The sequence below is a fragment of the Vitis vinifera genome, chromosome 2, assembly GCF_030704535.1.
Source record: "Vitis vinifera cultivar Pinot Noir 40024 chromosome 2, ASM3070453v1".
NCBI lineage: Eukaryota > Viridiplantae > Streptophyta > Magnoliopsida > Vitales > Vitaceae > Vitis > Vitis vinifera.
This window is the reverse complement of record NC_081806.1, coordinates 2523763-2538918: the sequence shown is the minus strand read 5'-3', so window position 1 is coordinate 2538918 and position 15156 is coordinate 2523763. Positions and strand designations below refer to the sequence as shown.

The following is a 15156-nucleotide window of genomic DNA, read 5'->3' as shown; positions in this document are numbered from 1 at the left end:
ATTATTTTTAAAAAAAATTCTTCTTAAGGGTCAAAAAAATCAGAAAAAACAAGCATTTGAACGCCCATCAAAGGAGGAGGTGGCCAAACCAAAAGATGAAGACGGAAGAAAGAGAGAAAAAAACATGGAAAAAGAAATGAAGATTAAAAAGATAATAATAAATAAAGTTGACTGATGCCACGTGGCAACTGCCAATTGTTGCCCTGAGAAGGATGCACGTGTCAAATAAATGTTGATTTAGTCGGGAATCGGTGTTGGTCATAGCTGAGACGAAAAGTGGACCGTCGGCAGCTTTATCATTTTTATTAAGCTTGAGGAGGCCACCATTTATTAGCATTTACAAGGAAGTAATGATGAGTATTTGGTATGATGTCGATTTATTTGGTCCAAATTTTGGTATTTACCTGAGTTTCTCCTCAAATTTGACTAAAAATGGCCGATTGAGATATGGATAGCACGGGTAACCTACAAAGTCTTACCAAAATATCATCTTTCCCAATCCACGTATTGAGAAAGAGGCACATTTCCTGTCATAGTCTATTTTGGTGTGCACACTCAATTTTTTTAACAAAGTCTTAGGATTTATTTTTTAAAATAAAAAATCAGAAAAATATATTTGGTAATCAAAAAATGTTTTCTCTATTTTATGCTATTAAGAACAAAAAAAAAAAGAGTATTTTCAAAAAATACATTTTAATTATTTTTTATTATTTTCATTTGTTTTCTAAGAATTATTTTAAAAAATAATTATATAAACATGTAAAAAAATTAAAAACAAAATATTAAACATAAAAATTATTTTTAAAAACATTAAAAGGAGATTAAAAACATTTTAGCTTTTCAAATTGACTTTTGTTCTACAAAACATTATAGAACAAATTTTGAAAATTGTTTAAAATAGTTACTAAACATACATTTAGTTTTTAATCCCATTTATTGCAAGTTAAAGATAATGATATGTATATTAAGTCAAAATTTTACGAGTTTAAACTTTTTAAAAAATAAGTTTCGTGATTAAGTCACTTATCCACAATTTGTATTTCTCATCCATAATTTGTAATCAAAAACTGTTTTCTCTGTTTTATGTTATTAAGAATTAAAAAAAAAAAATTTCCAAAAACACATTTTAATTATTTTTTTATTATTTTAATTTGCTTCCTAAGGACTATTTTAAAAAATAATTATACAAATATGTAAAAAGATGAAAAACAAAATATTAAACATAAAAATTATTTTTAAAAACATTAAACGGAGGTTAAAAACATTTTAATCATTTTTTCTTATTATAATTTATTTTCTAATGACTATTTTTAAAAATAATTATACAAGTATGTAAAAAGATTAAAAACAAAATATTAAACATAAAAATTATTTTTAAAAACATTAAAAGGGTGTTAAAAATATTTTAGGTTTTCAAATTGACTTTTATTTTACAAAACATCATAGAACAATTTTCGAAAATTATTTAAAACAGTTACCAAACATATATTTAATTTTTAATCTCATTTGTTACAGGTGAAAGAGAATGATATGCATATTAAGTCAAAATTTTATGAGTCTAAACTTCAAAAAAAATAAGTCTCGTGTTTAAGTCACCTATCCACAATTTGTATTTCCCATCCATATATGGGTATGGGGAAACACAAAGGAGATGGGCATAAAATTGCTTTTATAAGCTGGGTTAGTTCCAGATATCAAGTCTTTGGAAGGCCAAAATTCTGTGAAATGCTTTTGAAGGAGAGCGACTCAGCCACCCTAGGTAAAATAATATGAATAGGTATGATGAAATAAATATGAAGGCAGTAATATCACCATTACAATCTCCACAAAGTAAATCATGGCCTTGCAAAATCAATAATTTCCCCACTCAAAATGAAGGTATCACTGAGCAAAATCCCACCCCTAAGGGAAGGAAAAACACACTGCAACTTACTGTTAGTGCGGTTTTGGGTTAGCTTCACCAGTCCAGTAACTTTTGACAGCAACCAGAATTTTCTCTGGATTAAAGGGCCCACTTTCATGGTCCATAATCTGGCTGTTCCATCTCATTCCATCTGTTATACTTTGAATCTTCACAAGGACCTCTACCGTATCCCTGAATATGGCTGTCCCTTCTGGCCTCAGAATTCTATCAATCTCTAGCAGAATGTGGGTAATATCACACCTTCATGCACATATGAACACACATTTAACCACAAGATTGTTAAGCAGAACATCAAAATTGCACTGAGTGTCTCAAGTTTTACCTGTCCTGATATATGCTGAACACATTGCTTGCATGGATCAGATCATATGTTCTTGGATATGTCGAGAAGGCCTCACACCAGTCATGATATGTCCCAATGAATCCTCTCTCGTAGATCACACCAAGAGTATCTTGATTTGAATTGGCAGGAATGACATTCATAACCCACACATGATATTTTAGAAGGGCTGCAGCAAATCCACCCAGGTAAGCATTCATGTCCATTACATTGCGATATCGCCCTTGGTGTAATCCTCTAATGATTTGTTTGTAATGTGCCACTCTGTCCTTCCACAGCTCATTATCCTCTTGGAAATTCTGGGCTGTGATACCTGGTAATGAGCCACTGTTTATTCTAGGAGGAATGGAAAATGCACGCTTAGGCCACTTCTCCAATGCCCCACCAGCAACTTCCTCTGAGTCGCGTACATCTGGAAGTGGGGTTATGCAAGTTTCCATGTCTCTGTACCTTTTTGGCACAGATTATGCAATAGCAAAACAGAGTCAGATATGAATATTTTTAGATCAATTTAATTAATGAGAGCATGAGAGATATTGAGGAAGTACCAAGCCGTGTCTGGATTGTCTGATTTGCATATATGTGGTGTTTTAATAAGCTTCCTGCTCTCTACACACCGGATGTGGTTGATAGGCTTTTGCCAAACTGCAAGATCACCCTTTTCAAACACTTTTTTCCAGCATAACCGCATAGCAACATCCTCGATAGCATCTTGCTCTTGCTTCAAATCTTCTTGGGTCCTTTCCCAACCTCTCCAGTATTTCTTCCAGCGTATAGGAGGGCCAGATAGAATCCAATAACCACCAGGTCTCAGCACTCTGTCCACTTCCAGTAGGTAGAGTCCATCTGTAGAAATTAGAGCAAATTCTTCAAGTAATTCAAAATTTTCTTCCTAAAAAGCATTAGTAAACACCTTTACCAAAGACGCCTTACCATACGCATTCCAAGGTATCAAGCAGCGGGAGCAGTGAGCCATATCAAAAGCCCTTGCAGGGTATGGCATCCTCTGCGAAGCCAAGATACCAATCATAGCAGGTACTCCCCGCTCTAGGGCAAACTGGACCTGTGCTTCATGTGTGTCTCTTGGTGCAAAAGACATAGCCAGAATATCCCTTTTTAACAAGTAGGCACCCCAGCTTGCAACCTTAACACACCCAATCAAGAAACAGTAGGAGACTCCTGTTAGCTACTGCAATAAACTACAAAACAATGGTAATATAGAAGGCCTAAATGGACAAGGAGTTGAAGCCTTTACTTACACCACAGCCTGTATCAATTGCAGTCCTGATGGTGCCGCCAGTAAGAGGAATGAGCTCGTTTATGTCATCAATATAAGCATCAGCTCCACGTGGGAACATGGTGCCACCCCCAGGGAATCTGAAACGATCGCCCTCGACTTGGATCCAATTCTGAACAGCCTTCTCAATGCTGAGCTCTTTGTGGGGGATGTTGTCGTACCAGGCATAGTCTCTGCTCTGGGGCCATTTGAAAGGGTTCTTGTATTTTGGGGGGGCAGGTATCAGGCAGAGGAGGAGTTCATCCTTGGTAGGGCAATGCCGCTCTCTGTATTTCAACATATTCCTGTCAAATTTCCTTGCCCTGACTGGGTCTTGGCAAGGAGTGTACTCACTGTAGGACATATCACAAGGTGGAAAGCTCTGGGTCCCTCCAGAATTGTTGATCTCCACCTGATGATGGCTTTCAAAATCGAGAGAGGCTGATGACAATGATGAAGATGATGAATGCCCATCGCCAGCTGCAGGCGAGCCAACATCACAACCGACTCTAGAGTATACTTCAGATTGGTTAGACGGGGCAGGGGTTGTATTCTGCCAAGCTCCCAAAATGTAGAACAAAATGCAGAGGCCACTGACCCCTAGGATCCAAGTGAGGCGCTTCCTCTTGGATTCTAGTTGATGATGCTTGGGTGAACCACTGTACTCCTTGGCCATTATATTACAACCTGCAAAAATCTCAAGAAATAAAAGACACTAATGAAGGATGAGACCTGAAGCAGATAAACCAAGGCTGATTAGATCAGATGAGATGCTGAGCATATCATTTTTCAGGAAGGCTAGTAGAAGAGGGTGGCAGGGATTAAGCCAAAAAAGGACAAGAAAAGGGAAAGCGGGTGAAAAAGAACAGCACACCATATGAATAAACGACAAGAACTAAAAGTTCCACAGGACATGGAATAATGAAATCACCAACAATAAAAAAAGACCAAATAAGGAGAAGAGGAAGAGGAGCCCATAACCCACCGCTGACCTCTTTCTTACCGGCAACGCAGCGACAGATATTCCAGTGGAGAGCACCATAAGCTCCCTGCCTCAAACCCTGAAGCCTTCAACAAGAGATGATCTCTGAAAAGACCTTTCACTTTCGTTTTTCTTTTTCAAGAAAGGAAAATTAATCAGCTGGAAGGCCCACTACATGAACAAGCAGATACATAGGATACTCATTATCACTAAAGGAAGCTGGAATACCTGATGCCCCTGGGGGCGGTTCTGCACTCTGGCCGACACACTTTATAGATATATTAATTACGAGGGAACATGAAACTCTTTGGTTTCTGTAAATTAATAATATTTTGAGAAGCTACTGGGTAGAAAAAGAAAGAACAGCCTTATAATAATATGGACTTTATAGAAATAAGAAAGAAAAAAAATGGGAAAGGAAAGAAGCACTGGTTCCTCTGATCCGTGATTATAGGAGACATAGGAGGTGGAGGAGGAAGGAGGTGGTTGTCTCCCGTAGATTTGTAAGTTTATGAAGGTCCATAATTCCACTTACAACGACCCAATTAAATTTGAATTATATTTCCATATTTAGAGGAACGATTCGGTCCAAAAGGGAAGGACGGCAGAAGAAGAGGAACACTTCCAAACGGCATTAGTTGAGCCTTTTCAGGAAGAGACTGATAGGCTACCCCCTTTAACCTTCACCGGCATTGTCCCTATTTTTACTTTGATTTTTGTCTTTTTTAACAAAGATCACATAATTCAGATTGTGAATGTAGAAGCAAAAAAGAAAAGGCAGAGGGAATCCAACCAATCCCTACAAATCACTCCACAATTCAATAGAATCTGATGCAATCTTTTTCAACTAGAAGTCGACTATGTCTGCATGCTAATTCCATTTGAATTCATTAATGCACATAAACCAATCTGTAGTTAATACATTTGGGTTACTTATATCTGAAAATAAAAGCAGTTGAATGTTGAATAGCAATGGCATTTATGGAACTACTGATCATCATCAGTTTCCTGTGATCAGCGATGAGCTTGTCTCAGACTCATTTCAGTACATTAGAACCAGTAATGGGGTCCTTTGGGAATTGAGGGGAGGCAGGTTTGTTTGACTAGTTCCTTGATTTTCTCTTTTGTTTTCAGTCAATATCACTGGAATACGGATTCATGATGTGAATGTATCTGATTTGGGTACGTTTTGTACCCGTAAAGGGGATTGGAGTAGGCCAGTAGGATGTTTATTAACTACAAGACAATATTAGTTTTAAATAATATAATTATTAAACTTTCAGATAATATCAATTATTATTATTATATTCTAGTTATGTACTTAAAATATTAAGCTAAATCAAATTTTAATGACAGTGAGATTTTTATCCTAAGTGAACTAAAACCAAATTTTAATAATAATGGGAGATTATCACCATAAGTTAAGACTTGACAATATCCCCACAACTGTTATGTTGCAGGAATGTTTAGACCAGAAAATCGTAAGGGTCACAAAAGTGTGAAAGCTATGGGGTGAACCCATGGTCAAGTAATGCTTTGCCCCCCTCTTTTTATGGGAATATAAGTAAATCCTTGGATTGCCATGTAAGGCAATCCCTCCCCTTTATTCCAGCAAACCCCTTAAATGCGTTGTGTTCCACCCCAAACTTCATCTGTCCTGCCCTGCAGCACAACCAAGCAACCAACCAACCCACCCTTCAGTCTTCCCAACCTCTCCGCCACTTAAAACCATGCTTCCTGGACAGAACAAACCCGGTCATGAAGGGGAGAAGCAAAAACAATTCGACCGGGAAATCAGAGACATGATCTCTGCATTAACTAATCGCCTTTCTGATCTTCAACAAGTTCAAAAGCAAGGCTCGAGCCAGCAGGATGATGAGGATGATCGTGGCGTGAGAATCATCACGCTCGCTGGAAGCAACACCGGAGCCACCATGCGAGGTGAATTGGATGAGAAGCCCGGCCATCCCGGTCTTTCAGTCGGCGAGAATGAAGCGCTGAATACTTATGTGAACAGCAATTTCCAATCTGTCAACAACTCGATCATGATGGGTGGCAGCTACAGCACCAATGACCCAGGTGTTCATATGGACATCTCCGACCTTGTTGAGCACCATGGCCATAAACCAGTGAAGCATGGCAAGAAGGGGAAGAAGAAAGACTTGGTGACCCCCCAAGATGACTATCATTCTGAACATTCTGATTAGGCTCATAACAAGGGCCTAATCAGAATCATGCAGAGGTTGAATAAACTGCGAGCTTAATTAGTCATAAATCTACTATTAACTTGCTATAAATAAGTTTTTTTCTCATTCTGCTTGTTATTCAAGGCTAAGAGTGAAGTACCCGGGTAGAGGTTAAAACTGGTATCCCAGTTTTGCCCTATCAGAATAAAGTTCTCGTCCAAGATATGTATGTTACAGTCCTTCATTGGTTGATTTCCTGCATACCTGTCTGCAGTGCTGTTTGGTGTGTGTTAAGCATATGAAAGATTAATAATAAGAATGCCTTTACAGTTCCATTTTGATCTCTAAGAGTAGTGATTTCCATTTCCAAGTTTCTTCTTTAAGCTAAAATCAACTTCTTCATTCTTCATTGATTAATCCCTTTAACAGGGAGCTAGTACACATCACTAGGTGCCTTGAAGTTATATTCACTGGAGGCCAGTCCTGTAGCCTCTGGCCTTTGTCCATCATGAGTTACACTTATACAACATCTAGTGAGATTCATGAACTTTTGAGTAAATCACAAAAATTATTCTTATGTTTTTAGGATTGCCAATTGGATGGCAAAACTAATATGACAAGCACTTGGACATATCGGAGACACTTAAACATGTCATATAGAAGTTCGTACAAATGTTTACGTATTTATTTTGAGTTTTTCTATTAAATTCCGATAAAAAGTCTCAATAGAATGACCTATTTGACATTTAGAGATAACTTAGAAGTGTAGTCACTTTAAAAAAAAAAAAAAAGGGGCTTAATCAAGAGATAGATGAAAGTATAAGAGTGAATTTTATTCTTTCCATTTTCGAACTCATTTTGTCTTTCCACATGAATCAATTTTGTTCATATATATGCTAAAATTTCAGCCTTTTTTCTAAAAAAAAATGGATGTCAATTCGTGGTTATTTTTCCTTTTCCATCTGATGTTCCTACATGTTGGTTAAAATATGAAACTGGCTAATTCCTAAAGCAGTAAAAATGACCACAGAAGCTTTCTCATTGTTTTGGTAGGAGGCTAGAAGATTTTCTCTTTAATGATTTCATTATCTTATTTTAAGAACATAACTTGAATCCTCTAACCTAAACCTAATCAAGCTTTACTTAAATCCGGAGCTGCCAATAAATTGGGACTAAGATTCCAATAGTGGGATCACATGACCCCACCTCAATGATGGGTTGGAGTATTAAACATGGAGCTCTATCTTTTCCAAAAACAAAATGGGCACATTTTTCTCCTAATTTACCTGCAACCCAGTTAGGCTCCCATTCCAAATCCAAGTTTGCCCACCTAACATGAGTCATGACTAGCAGGCAAACTCTGTAACCATGCTTGAGCTCTGAACCACAGAACAAGAAGCAGGGGCAGGGCACATTCTTATCTGAGTTCACCCCAAAACCCATCTTGAATTGATTGCTTAACATACTTTTGGTAGTCCTCATGTTCTGGATTAAGTGCTAAATACCACACAACGTATTCCAAATGTATTTACAGGTGAAGATTGCCACACAATACATAGATTACTGTTTCATGGAGTTCTTTTACTCATCCTTATCATCATTTTTTTCCCTCTTTTTTGCTGACATGTTTTATCATCACAGCATGCAATTACTATAACCAAAAACAAGCCCCACAACCGGACCTCTTTTACCCATATCCTGCTCTCCAACACAACCACAAATTGTAGCAGACACTGGTATACTCTGGACTTGGATATGATTTGTGATAATGACAGCATTGCTAGTCAAAGAAGCTGAACTTTCACATGGATCTCATCAAATTTGTAACACTGTTCATGTGGTTGTGGAGGAACAGTAGTAAAAATTCCAAGGGGGAGAGAGGGGGGGTTAAAAATATGATGTGGGATTATTCATTAATTATGAAGGTGCCAAAAAAAAGTCCGCTAGAAGCACAGTAGCAAACACTGTGAAATGAGAGAGAGAGAGAGAGAGAGATGCAACTCAACTTCAGGGGCACCTTGAACCACTCGTGATTGTGGTTACTTGTAACTGTGCCTCTTGGTCCTTAACTTCTTCAGCTTCTTGGACTAGTTCCATTGAGGAATTCTCTGCATCCTTCTTCTTACCCCACAAAAGAATGTATAATCCAGCAATTACAGTGGCCGATCCTAGCACACTGCTCATTACAGCACTGAAGAAAATAGTCAGTAAATGGATAGTTTGATCGACAGCTATTAGTAGTCTTGAGAGTAATTAGGGTGGAATCACCTTCCAAGATGGAGTTGCTCATGCAGAATAGGGATATCAAACATGACTGCCATTATCTGAACCAGGGGACTGAATGCTGCAGTGAAGACAGGGCCCCTCTTCTTGACACACCATGACATTGCCACATAGCATAAGCCAGACCCTACCACTCCCTGCATCCACATAGAAAACACAGCTAGAATTAAAGATAAAACCAAAAAACTAGCCATGTATAAAGAGAGAAGGAATGAGGGAAAAATACAACAGTAACAACAACATTCTTAAGAGAGAGCATACTCACAGCATAAATAACTGTTAATATTTCTGTTTTCCCTTTCAGAATCCACAAGGAAAGGTTTCTGTCCATGGACAAACTAATGACTGCTGATTGAATGGCACCAAAGAAGGACATGATGGCAGTGCTCGAATACTGACATGGGTATAGCTTGCCAATGTTTGACTGAATAAGAAACCATGAAGACCACAACAGGGTGCCTCCCATCAAAGCTATTGAGCCAACGGTCCATCTCTCTGTCTTCTTACCCGAGCTCAAGCTGATAGCCTGATCCATGGTTGGAGATGGAGCTTCTGGACGCGAATATTTAACTAAAGGCATTCCTTTGTAAAGAGTCAGTATCATGGCTCCACAGATACATACCAAGGTTCCAATTAATTTTGCTCTCCCCCTGTTGGTTTTTATGTTCACAATCTCTAATCTGCATATGATCAAATTACAACAAAGGCAGAACAACATTATCATGCAAGGACTTTGAAGTCACTTCATCAAACAACTGTATTGAGGTGTTAATTTTTCATGCATACCCAAAAGGTAATGACATTATAAATGTGATTGCAGGGACCATGTTGATAAAAGCACATGCGAAAGTAGCAGATGTGTATTGAATCCCAAGAAGGAAGAAGTATTGTGTCAGTGATGCCCTACAAGAAATCATTAATCAGGTCTTCCCTAGAATGATCACAGCAACAGCGATAATGGAGATGGGAACCTGTTAATCTATGTTAATATAACAAACCCGACAAGAGCGCTGAAGAAGAGGTAACATAAGATCCGAAGTGTGAGCTTGGGTCGGCTATTCCTGCAAGAAGACTTAGTCATATGATCCACCCATACAGTTTTGAAACACAAGAACAGTAACAAAGACTCATTTGAGCCACCTTTATCCTTCAAGAACACAATTGAGCATCTCTATGCCAAGCTAGTATCAGAGCTCTGACCCAAATTCGAGGAAGATGACATCGCTAGAGCATAGCTATAAATTTCCTAGACACCAAGAAAAAAAACCACAGAGAAAAAAAGAAAGAAAGAAAGAAACAGAGGTTTCTACCTTTCCCAAAAGTATCCAATGGGGACCAAGAAAATGGTAGAAATTGATTGCCGGTATGTGATGAGGACCAAATGGTTCATTTCTGCATTGAGGACTTCCTTGAGAAGTATATTTACAACCGCGAAGGCAAAATCAACAGCTAACATTACAATAACAGGGCTCCATGTGTCGAAACTCTTCAATCCAGCCATCCACTTCAGCAAACTAGGAGTCACAGGAAGGACCCTCCTGTCTGTGTCAAGAAACTCTGTCAAGAAATTTCTTATGTTTAACGCATCTCATCCAACATCTGTAGATCTAAATATATGGGGTTATGGAAGAAGAATCGGGAACACAGAAAGATTAGATTTCATGAAATCACATGAAAACTTTATGCAACCAACTTTGAAATTAGTTTAACATTTATTCTCTTCTATTGGCTCTCTTTTGACTTATACTGTTCAACAAATGGAGATTATTGAAGAATCATTTGCTAGGCTCACAGAAAATCCTCAAGCATCAATCCATGATCACATCCCCTGAAAGTCCTGGTCTCGACTTTCAATATCGGTCACGAGCTTTTTATTTGCATTTTGTTCTAGACCATATTCAATGATGTTCTTCATGCAAGTCAAACAATTTTTTTTTTGTTATTAAACTGCTACATATGGCGTATGGGCATCTTCTGAGTGGGAGAGTAAGAGAAATGGATCCCCTTCTCCAACTCCTCTATTAGCATCTAATGCTTTTTTGCAACAGGACGAGCAGCAACCTCATTTGTACAAGGGAAAGGAGAACAATGTATCAAATCTTTCAAATTAAAGTATATCTCAAAAGAAAGAGAAAGTAATGGATGCTACTCAGCATACAACTTAAATGATCTTCATATGTTCTATATCTCTAAAATTCAAGTACTGCTCAATTTTTGGATGATCAGTATCGGCTACCCTTATAATTACGTCTTCTAATATATACAAATTAACCCTCCTGATCAATTTATGGACTGATATCAGAACATTTTCCAAGCTAATATGATTATTTATAGCTGTTCTACTACCCCAGACAACCAGAAACAGTTGGGTTCTTGAAGTAGGGCAGTAAGTATTATGTTGTCAAGCTGTGGACTATTTTGTATGCTTAAAAAAGGAACATAAATCACATATTCTATAACTTCCTGTGCTATAGTATTACCGACACTGGGAACAAAGTAGGAGATGCTTTCAACAACAAGTCGTTATTTTCCATGTCTGAGAGCTTTCTGGAGAAGATTACCTTCAACTTCTACTTCTCTTCAATTGTGCTGCATTCTGTTCCAGTCACTGTACTACATGTAAGAAGCAACTTTATGGAAACACCACGACCATTCTTTTTGAAAACCCTTTTGTGGGACTTTTTGTACTTCATTTCCTTCATTGGCATCTGACAGGCCACACTACGTTCATTGCATTGGGTTAATACTAGAACTGCTTCCTTACCAAGGAAATCTTTTATCCAATTTGTCATGTGGCTCACATAGATAAGTTCAGCACCTATTAAAAAATCAGCTCCCTATATTATTTTAGGCCATTGTCATACGATTATAGGATTGTTAAAGTTTTGGTCTAGACCAGAATAGGATTCCATTCCAGAGGTTATCCTCCACTCTAGTAGATTTACCATTCTTCCTGCCCTTTACATATGCACACCATCATCTCTGCTCAGGGACATAAATCTGAGGAAAAAGAACAAAGTAAAATTCTGGGACAGCATCTATGTGAATGGAAAGGCACAAAATCTAAAGATGATTGATCCCATTCTCCTTTTCCCTTTTGTTGGCATGGCTAAGTGGATCGATATTTACGTATGTAGGTACTGCACTCCCTCAATCTGTGAAAGCTGCCAGCGGTGATGCTTCATTTGCCAACCCCTTCTCTTTACCATTCGTTTTTTGGTGTAATGCATATGATTCCAGTGTTAGAAAATCAAGTAAATATCATTTGTCAATTTTAATTTTAATTTAAAGGACCAAAATAAATCCATAAAACTCACCTTTTTAGATTGTTTACAAAATTATGTCACTTTAAGCAGTACCTCATCGTCTTGTATTGTCATCATATTACTCTCTCTATAATTTTAGAGGGATCAAGAGCGTGCTTAACATCCATCTTATATGAAACTTTAATGTAGGTACATGACTTTGCTCGTTGAACTGTGTATATAATTTACTAGGTTTATAACTTTGGCCACGAACCCTTGGCTTGCTTGCTAGACAAATTCAATTGACTAGTGTTCATAGACCCAGTATGGACATCCCCAACCCACCCCAACATCTCTTTTTAACTTAGCCTACGCAGCATCAAAGAGCTCAATTTATTTGTGGCTGGATGTATCATGCCCTTATGCATAGGTTTTTAGGACACCCATGATATGATTAATAATTCTTACTTATCCAATTAATCGAGCTCAAACCTGAGTCTCATAACAATAAGGCAAGCACTAATGCAAGGATTGAGGGACATTGCTTGAGATTCATGCAATTTGTAATCCTCTCGCTGAATGGAGTGGACCTAAGTACTCTGCTCTTTCCAGATTCTTTCCCCTTTTCATGTGATTGTCACAAAATTGAAAACAGGGCGACATTCTTAACTCTGAAGCGCAGAATATGAAAAGCAACCGTTGGATAAGAACAGAAAAACAGAACAAAATAAACAAACAACTTTTGGACTATTCCTAGTGAAAAAAGAAGTAAAAGAAGAAAAGGCCATGCATGTAGCATTGATCACAAAAAACCATGAGAATTGATGAATTCATGGAATTGTAGCATTTCATGGTCATTTAACCAAAGGACCCATCTTGTGCATATACACAATATTATGCTTCCTGTCTTGCATTCTGTACCACCATCATACGGGCTTTGTTCAGAAAAAGGGAAAGTATCAGAATATTCCTCAACTGTTGCGTATGATTGTATCTCAAACATGGGATGTCAAGGCATGCATCCACTTGACATGCTTGAGCCAGAACATAGAAAGAGGGTGGATCTGATACCTCTCTCTTAATTTTTCTCCCCATAATCTTTTTTTCCTTTATGTGGGATTATGAGGATCAATATTCAGTTGGTGTAATGGTTTAACAACTATGAAGAATAGACCTAATTGCCCAAAAAAGGAAAGAATTATCAGCTGAATGTATACTATACATAATTCTTTGACTGGTAATATATTTTTGGGATATTCTGCTAAGGGTTTGACACTGATTTTTCAGTGCAGTGTCAACCAGTCATTAAAGGGAAATGGAAAGCATGCAGTAATTTTAACTGAAGTGAGTGGAATAGATAGAATTGAATAGATTTGGTTTCAAATTCTCTTCCCACTAAATTCAAAGGAGAAATAACTTTGGATCAAGAAAAATAATGCAACTAGTCTAATTGGTCAGTGAAGACAGACCTATGAAGGAAAGTAGATCGAGGAGAGGAGCCAAATACCTTCTTCATATGTAGTTCTTGTACAAGGACCTTACAGATCTAGAGTTTCCTCCTTTTTCTTTTCCTGGAAGGCTATAACATTATTCCAAAAACCAGTGATCTTATGATCAAGAAAATTACAAAGGGGATGACAAGTACACGTTCAGCTTTCCCAAAATGAAAAGGGTTCAAGGAGAGCCAACAGACAGCAAATCAGAATAACTGAATGATTAGATGGTGAGAATTTTGGTATACCCGATTAGTTTAGAAGAAAAATAGCACGAATCATAGCTAAATGATCCATCTTTATCAACCTAGCACAGATGATACATAGAGGAGAGGGTCCCAAGAGCCATTGTCACAGTGCAGAAGTTGCTGCTCAGAGGGCCAAACTCCTTGAGTTGCTCCATTGATTTGGAACAAGGGCATGGTTGATCCATCCACTTTCCTCTTCTTATTACTTGGCAAATCATCATGGCTGCCCTGTTCCGAATATGGAAAATCACTGGTGGCTACGGTTGTTGCTGAAGTTGGCCATATAGTTGTAATAGCAGGGGCAGTGGTGGTAGTACAAAACAAGCCACCCTCATGGACAGGGTTCATCTGTGGCTGTAAGGACCAAGGCAATTGGGGCGATGCAATTTGGTAAATGCTTTGCCACTGTACCCCAGCCTGACCTGATTCCACCTCATTATCATGATGATCAAGGAGAAGCCCAGGAGCCTTACTTGCGGGAGAATAACTAGGACCCTGTAGCAGCATGGGATTCACAATCCCTGCTGGCATAGATACCTCTCTCTTGGGTGTGCCGATGCTGTTGTGGGGCGAGCCAACAACAGCGGCAGGGTGCCCCTGCAAACCCTTGCCGTCAAGCAGCTTGGCCCTGAGTGCGCCGAGCAGTCCATCAACTTGCGTCGCACAGAATTGGTCAAAAGAGAAGGGCTCAACCCCATCCGCCATACAATTGCCGTTGACATCACAGTCGCTGGAATCAGACGAGGGCGGTAATTCAAAGTTGGTGCGGGCGTTGGCACCTCGTAGAGAGCGAGCGGCTTGATCATAAGCGCGGGCCGCGTCCTCCGCAGTGTCAAACGTTCCAAGCCAAAGCCTAACCTTCTGCAACGAGTCCTTGATCTCCGCCACCCATCTCCCTGACGGCCTCTGCCTAACTCCCACAAACCTATGGTGTCCCCTCGACGACGTTTTCTTTCTGCCCCGCGTTGCCATACCCACATCTCCTCCTCCCCTGTGCATCACAACTGCTTCCTCGGCTACGCACTCTACCTCCTCCGACCGCTAGCTGGAAGCATATGCAAAAGACATGTATATATATTCCCATACCCCAATTGCAGGCCATCTTGTTTGTAACGATGTCTGCGCTTGCCGACAAGAAACCCGACAAGAACACCAGAGCAAAACAAAATCCTTATCTAA

At 38.7% G+C, this 15156-nt stretch overlaps 4 protein-coding genes across 9 annotated transcripts; 1 reads left to right on the top strand and 3 right to left on the bottom strand.

Annotated features, from left to right (window-relative positions):
- Positions 1-1756: 1756 nt before the first annotated feature.
- Positions 1757-5207, bottom strand: LOC100242751 (probable methyltransferase PMT18). Of its 5 annotated transcripts, none has more exons than XM_019225819.2 (7): positions 4751-5207; positions 4526-4654; positions 3524-4227; positions 3198-3408; positions 2813-3110; positions 2247-2714; positions 1757-2164 (listed from the first exon to the last, which is right to left on the bottom strand). In XM_019225819.2, the coding sequence occupies exons 3-7, from the start codon at positions 4214-4216 to the stop codon at positions 1936-1938; spliced, it is 1899 nt and encodes a 632-aa protein (XP_019081364.1). In that variant the 5' UTR covers positions 4217-4227; positions 4526-4654; positions 4751-5207; the 3' UTR covers positions 1757-1935. The 5 variants fall into 5 exon arrangements, with proteins under 5 accessions (XP_019081364.1, XP_019081362.1, XP_010660487.1 ...); XM_019225817.2 differs by having other exon boundaries at positions 4533-4654; XM_010662185.3 differs by having other exon boundaries at positions 4544-4654.
- Positions 5208-6129: 922 nt separating this feature from the next.
- LOC100254752 (uncharacterized) lies at positions 6130-7043 on the top strand. Its single transcript, XM_002276982.4, has one exon. The coding sequence runs from the start codon at positions 6253-6255 to the stop codon at positions 6727-6729; it is 477 nt and encodes a 158-aa protein (XP_002277018.1). The 5' UTR covers positions 6130-6252; the 3' UTR covers positions 6730-7043.
- Positions 7044-8595: 1552 nt separating this feature from the next.
- LOC100265040 (WAT1-related protein At3g30340) lies at positions 8596-11235 on the bottom strand. 2 transcript variants are annotated; one of them, XM_010662169.3, is made up of 6 exons: positions 10302-11235; positions 9990-10052; positions 9778-9894; positions 9257-9671; positions 8977-9128; positions 8596-8899 (listed from the first exon to the last, which is right to left on the bottom strand). In XM_010662169.3, exons 1-6 carry the CDS (start codon positions 10490-10492, stop codon positions 8716-8718), a joined length of 1122 nt encoding a protein of 373 aa, XP_010660471.1. In that variant the 5' UTR covers positions 10493-11235; the 3' UTR covers positions 8596-8715. The 2 variants fall into 2 exon arrangements, with proteins under 2 accessions (XP_010660471.1, XP_002270961.1); XM_002270925.4 differs by having other exon boundaries at positions 8596-8884; positions 10302-11229.
- A 2796-nt stretch (positions 11236-14031) lies between these two features.
- Positions 14032-14949, bottom strand: LOC104881936 (uncharacterized). The gene has a single exon (XM_010663655.1). It carries the CDS (start codon positions 14947-14949, stop codon positions 14032-14034), a length of 918 nt encoding a protein of 305 aa, XP_010661957.1.
- Between the last annotated feature and the right edge of the window lie 207 nt (positions 14950-15156).

Bases quoted from the DNA above. Each gene is read 5' to 3' on its own strand.
- LOC100254752 (XM_002276982.4), top strand. From the start codon at position 6,253: ATGCTTCCTGGACAGAACAAACCCGGTCATGAAGGGGAGAAGCAAAAA.
- LOC104881936 (XM_010663655.1), bottom strand. From the start codon at position 14,949: ATGGCAACGCGGGGCAGAAAGAAAACGTCGTCGAGGGGACACCATAGG.
- LOC100242751 (XM_019225819.2), bottom strand. From the start codon at position 4,216: ATGGCCAAGGAGTACAGTGGTTCACCCAAGCATCATCAACTAGAATCC. The intron at 3,409-3,523 runs GTAAGTAAAGGC...GGGTGTGTTAAG, and splicing joins CAATTGATACAGGCTGTGGT to GTTGCAAGCTGGGGTGCCTA. The intron at 2,165-2,246 runs GTAAAACTTGAG...ATGTGCATGAAG, and splicing joins TTCAGCATATATCAGGACAG to GTGTGATATTACCCACATTC.
- LOC100265040 (XM_010662169.3), bottom strand. From the start codon at position 10,492: ATGGCTGGATTGAAGAGTTTCGACACATGGAGCCCTGTTATTGTAATG. The intron at 9,672-9,777 runs GTATGCATGAAA...GATCATATGCAG, and splicing joins ATAATGTCATTACCTTTTGG to ATTAGAGATTGTGAACATAA. The intron at 8,900-8,976 runs GTGATTCCACCC...TATTTTCTTCAG, and splicing joins GAGCAACTCCATCTTGGAAG to TGCTGTAATGAGCAGTGTGC.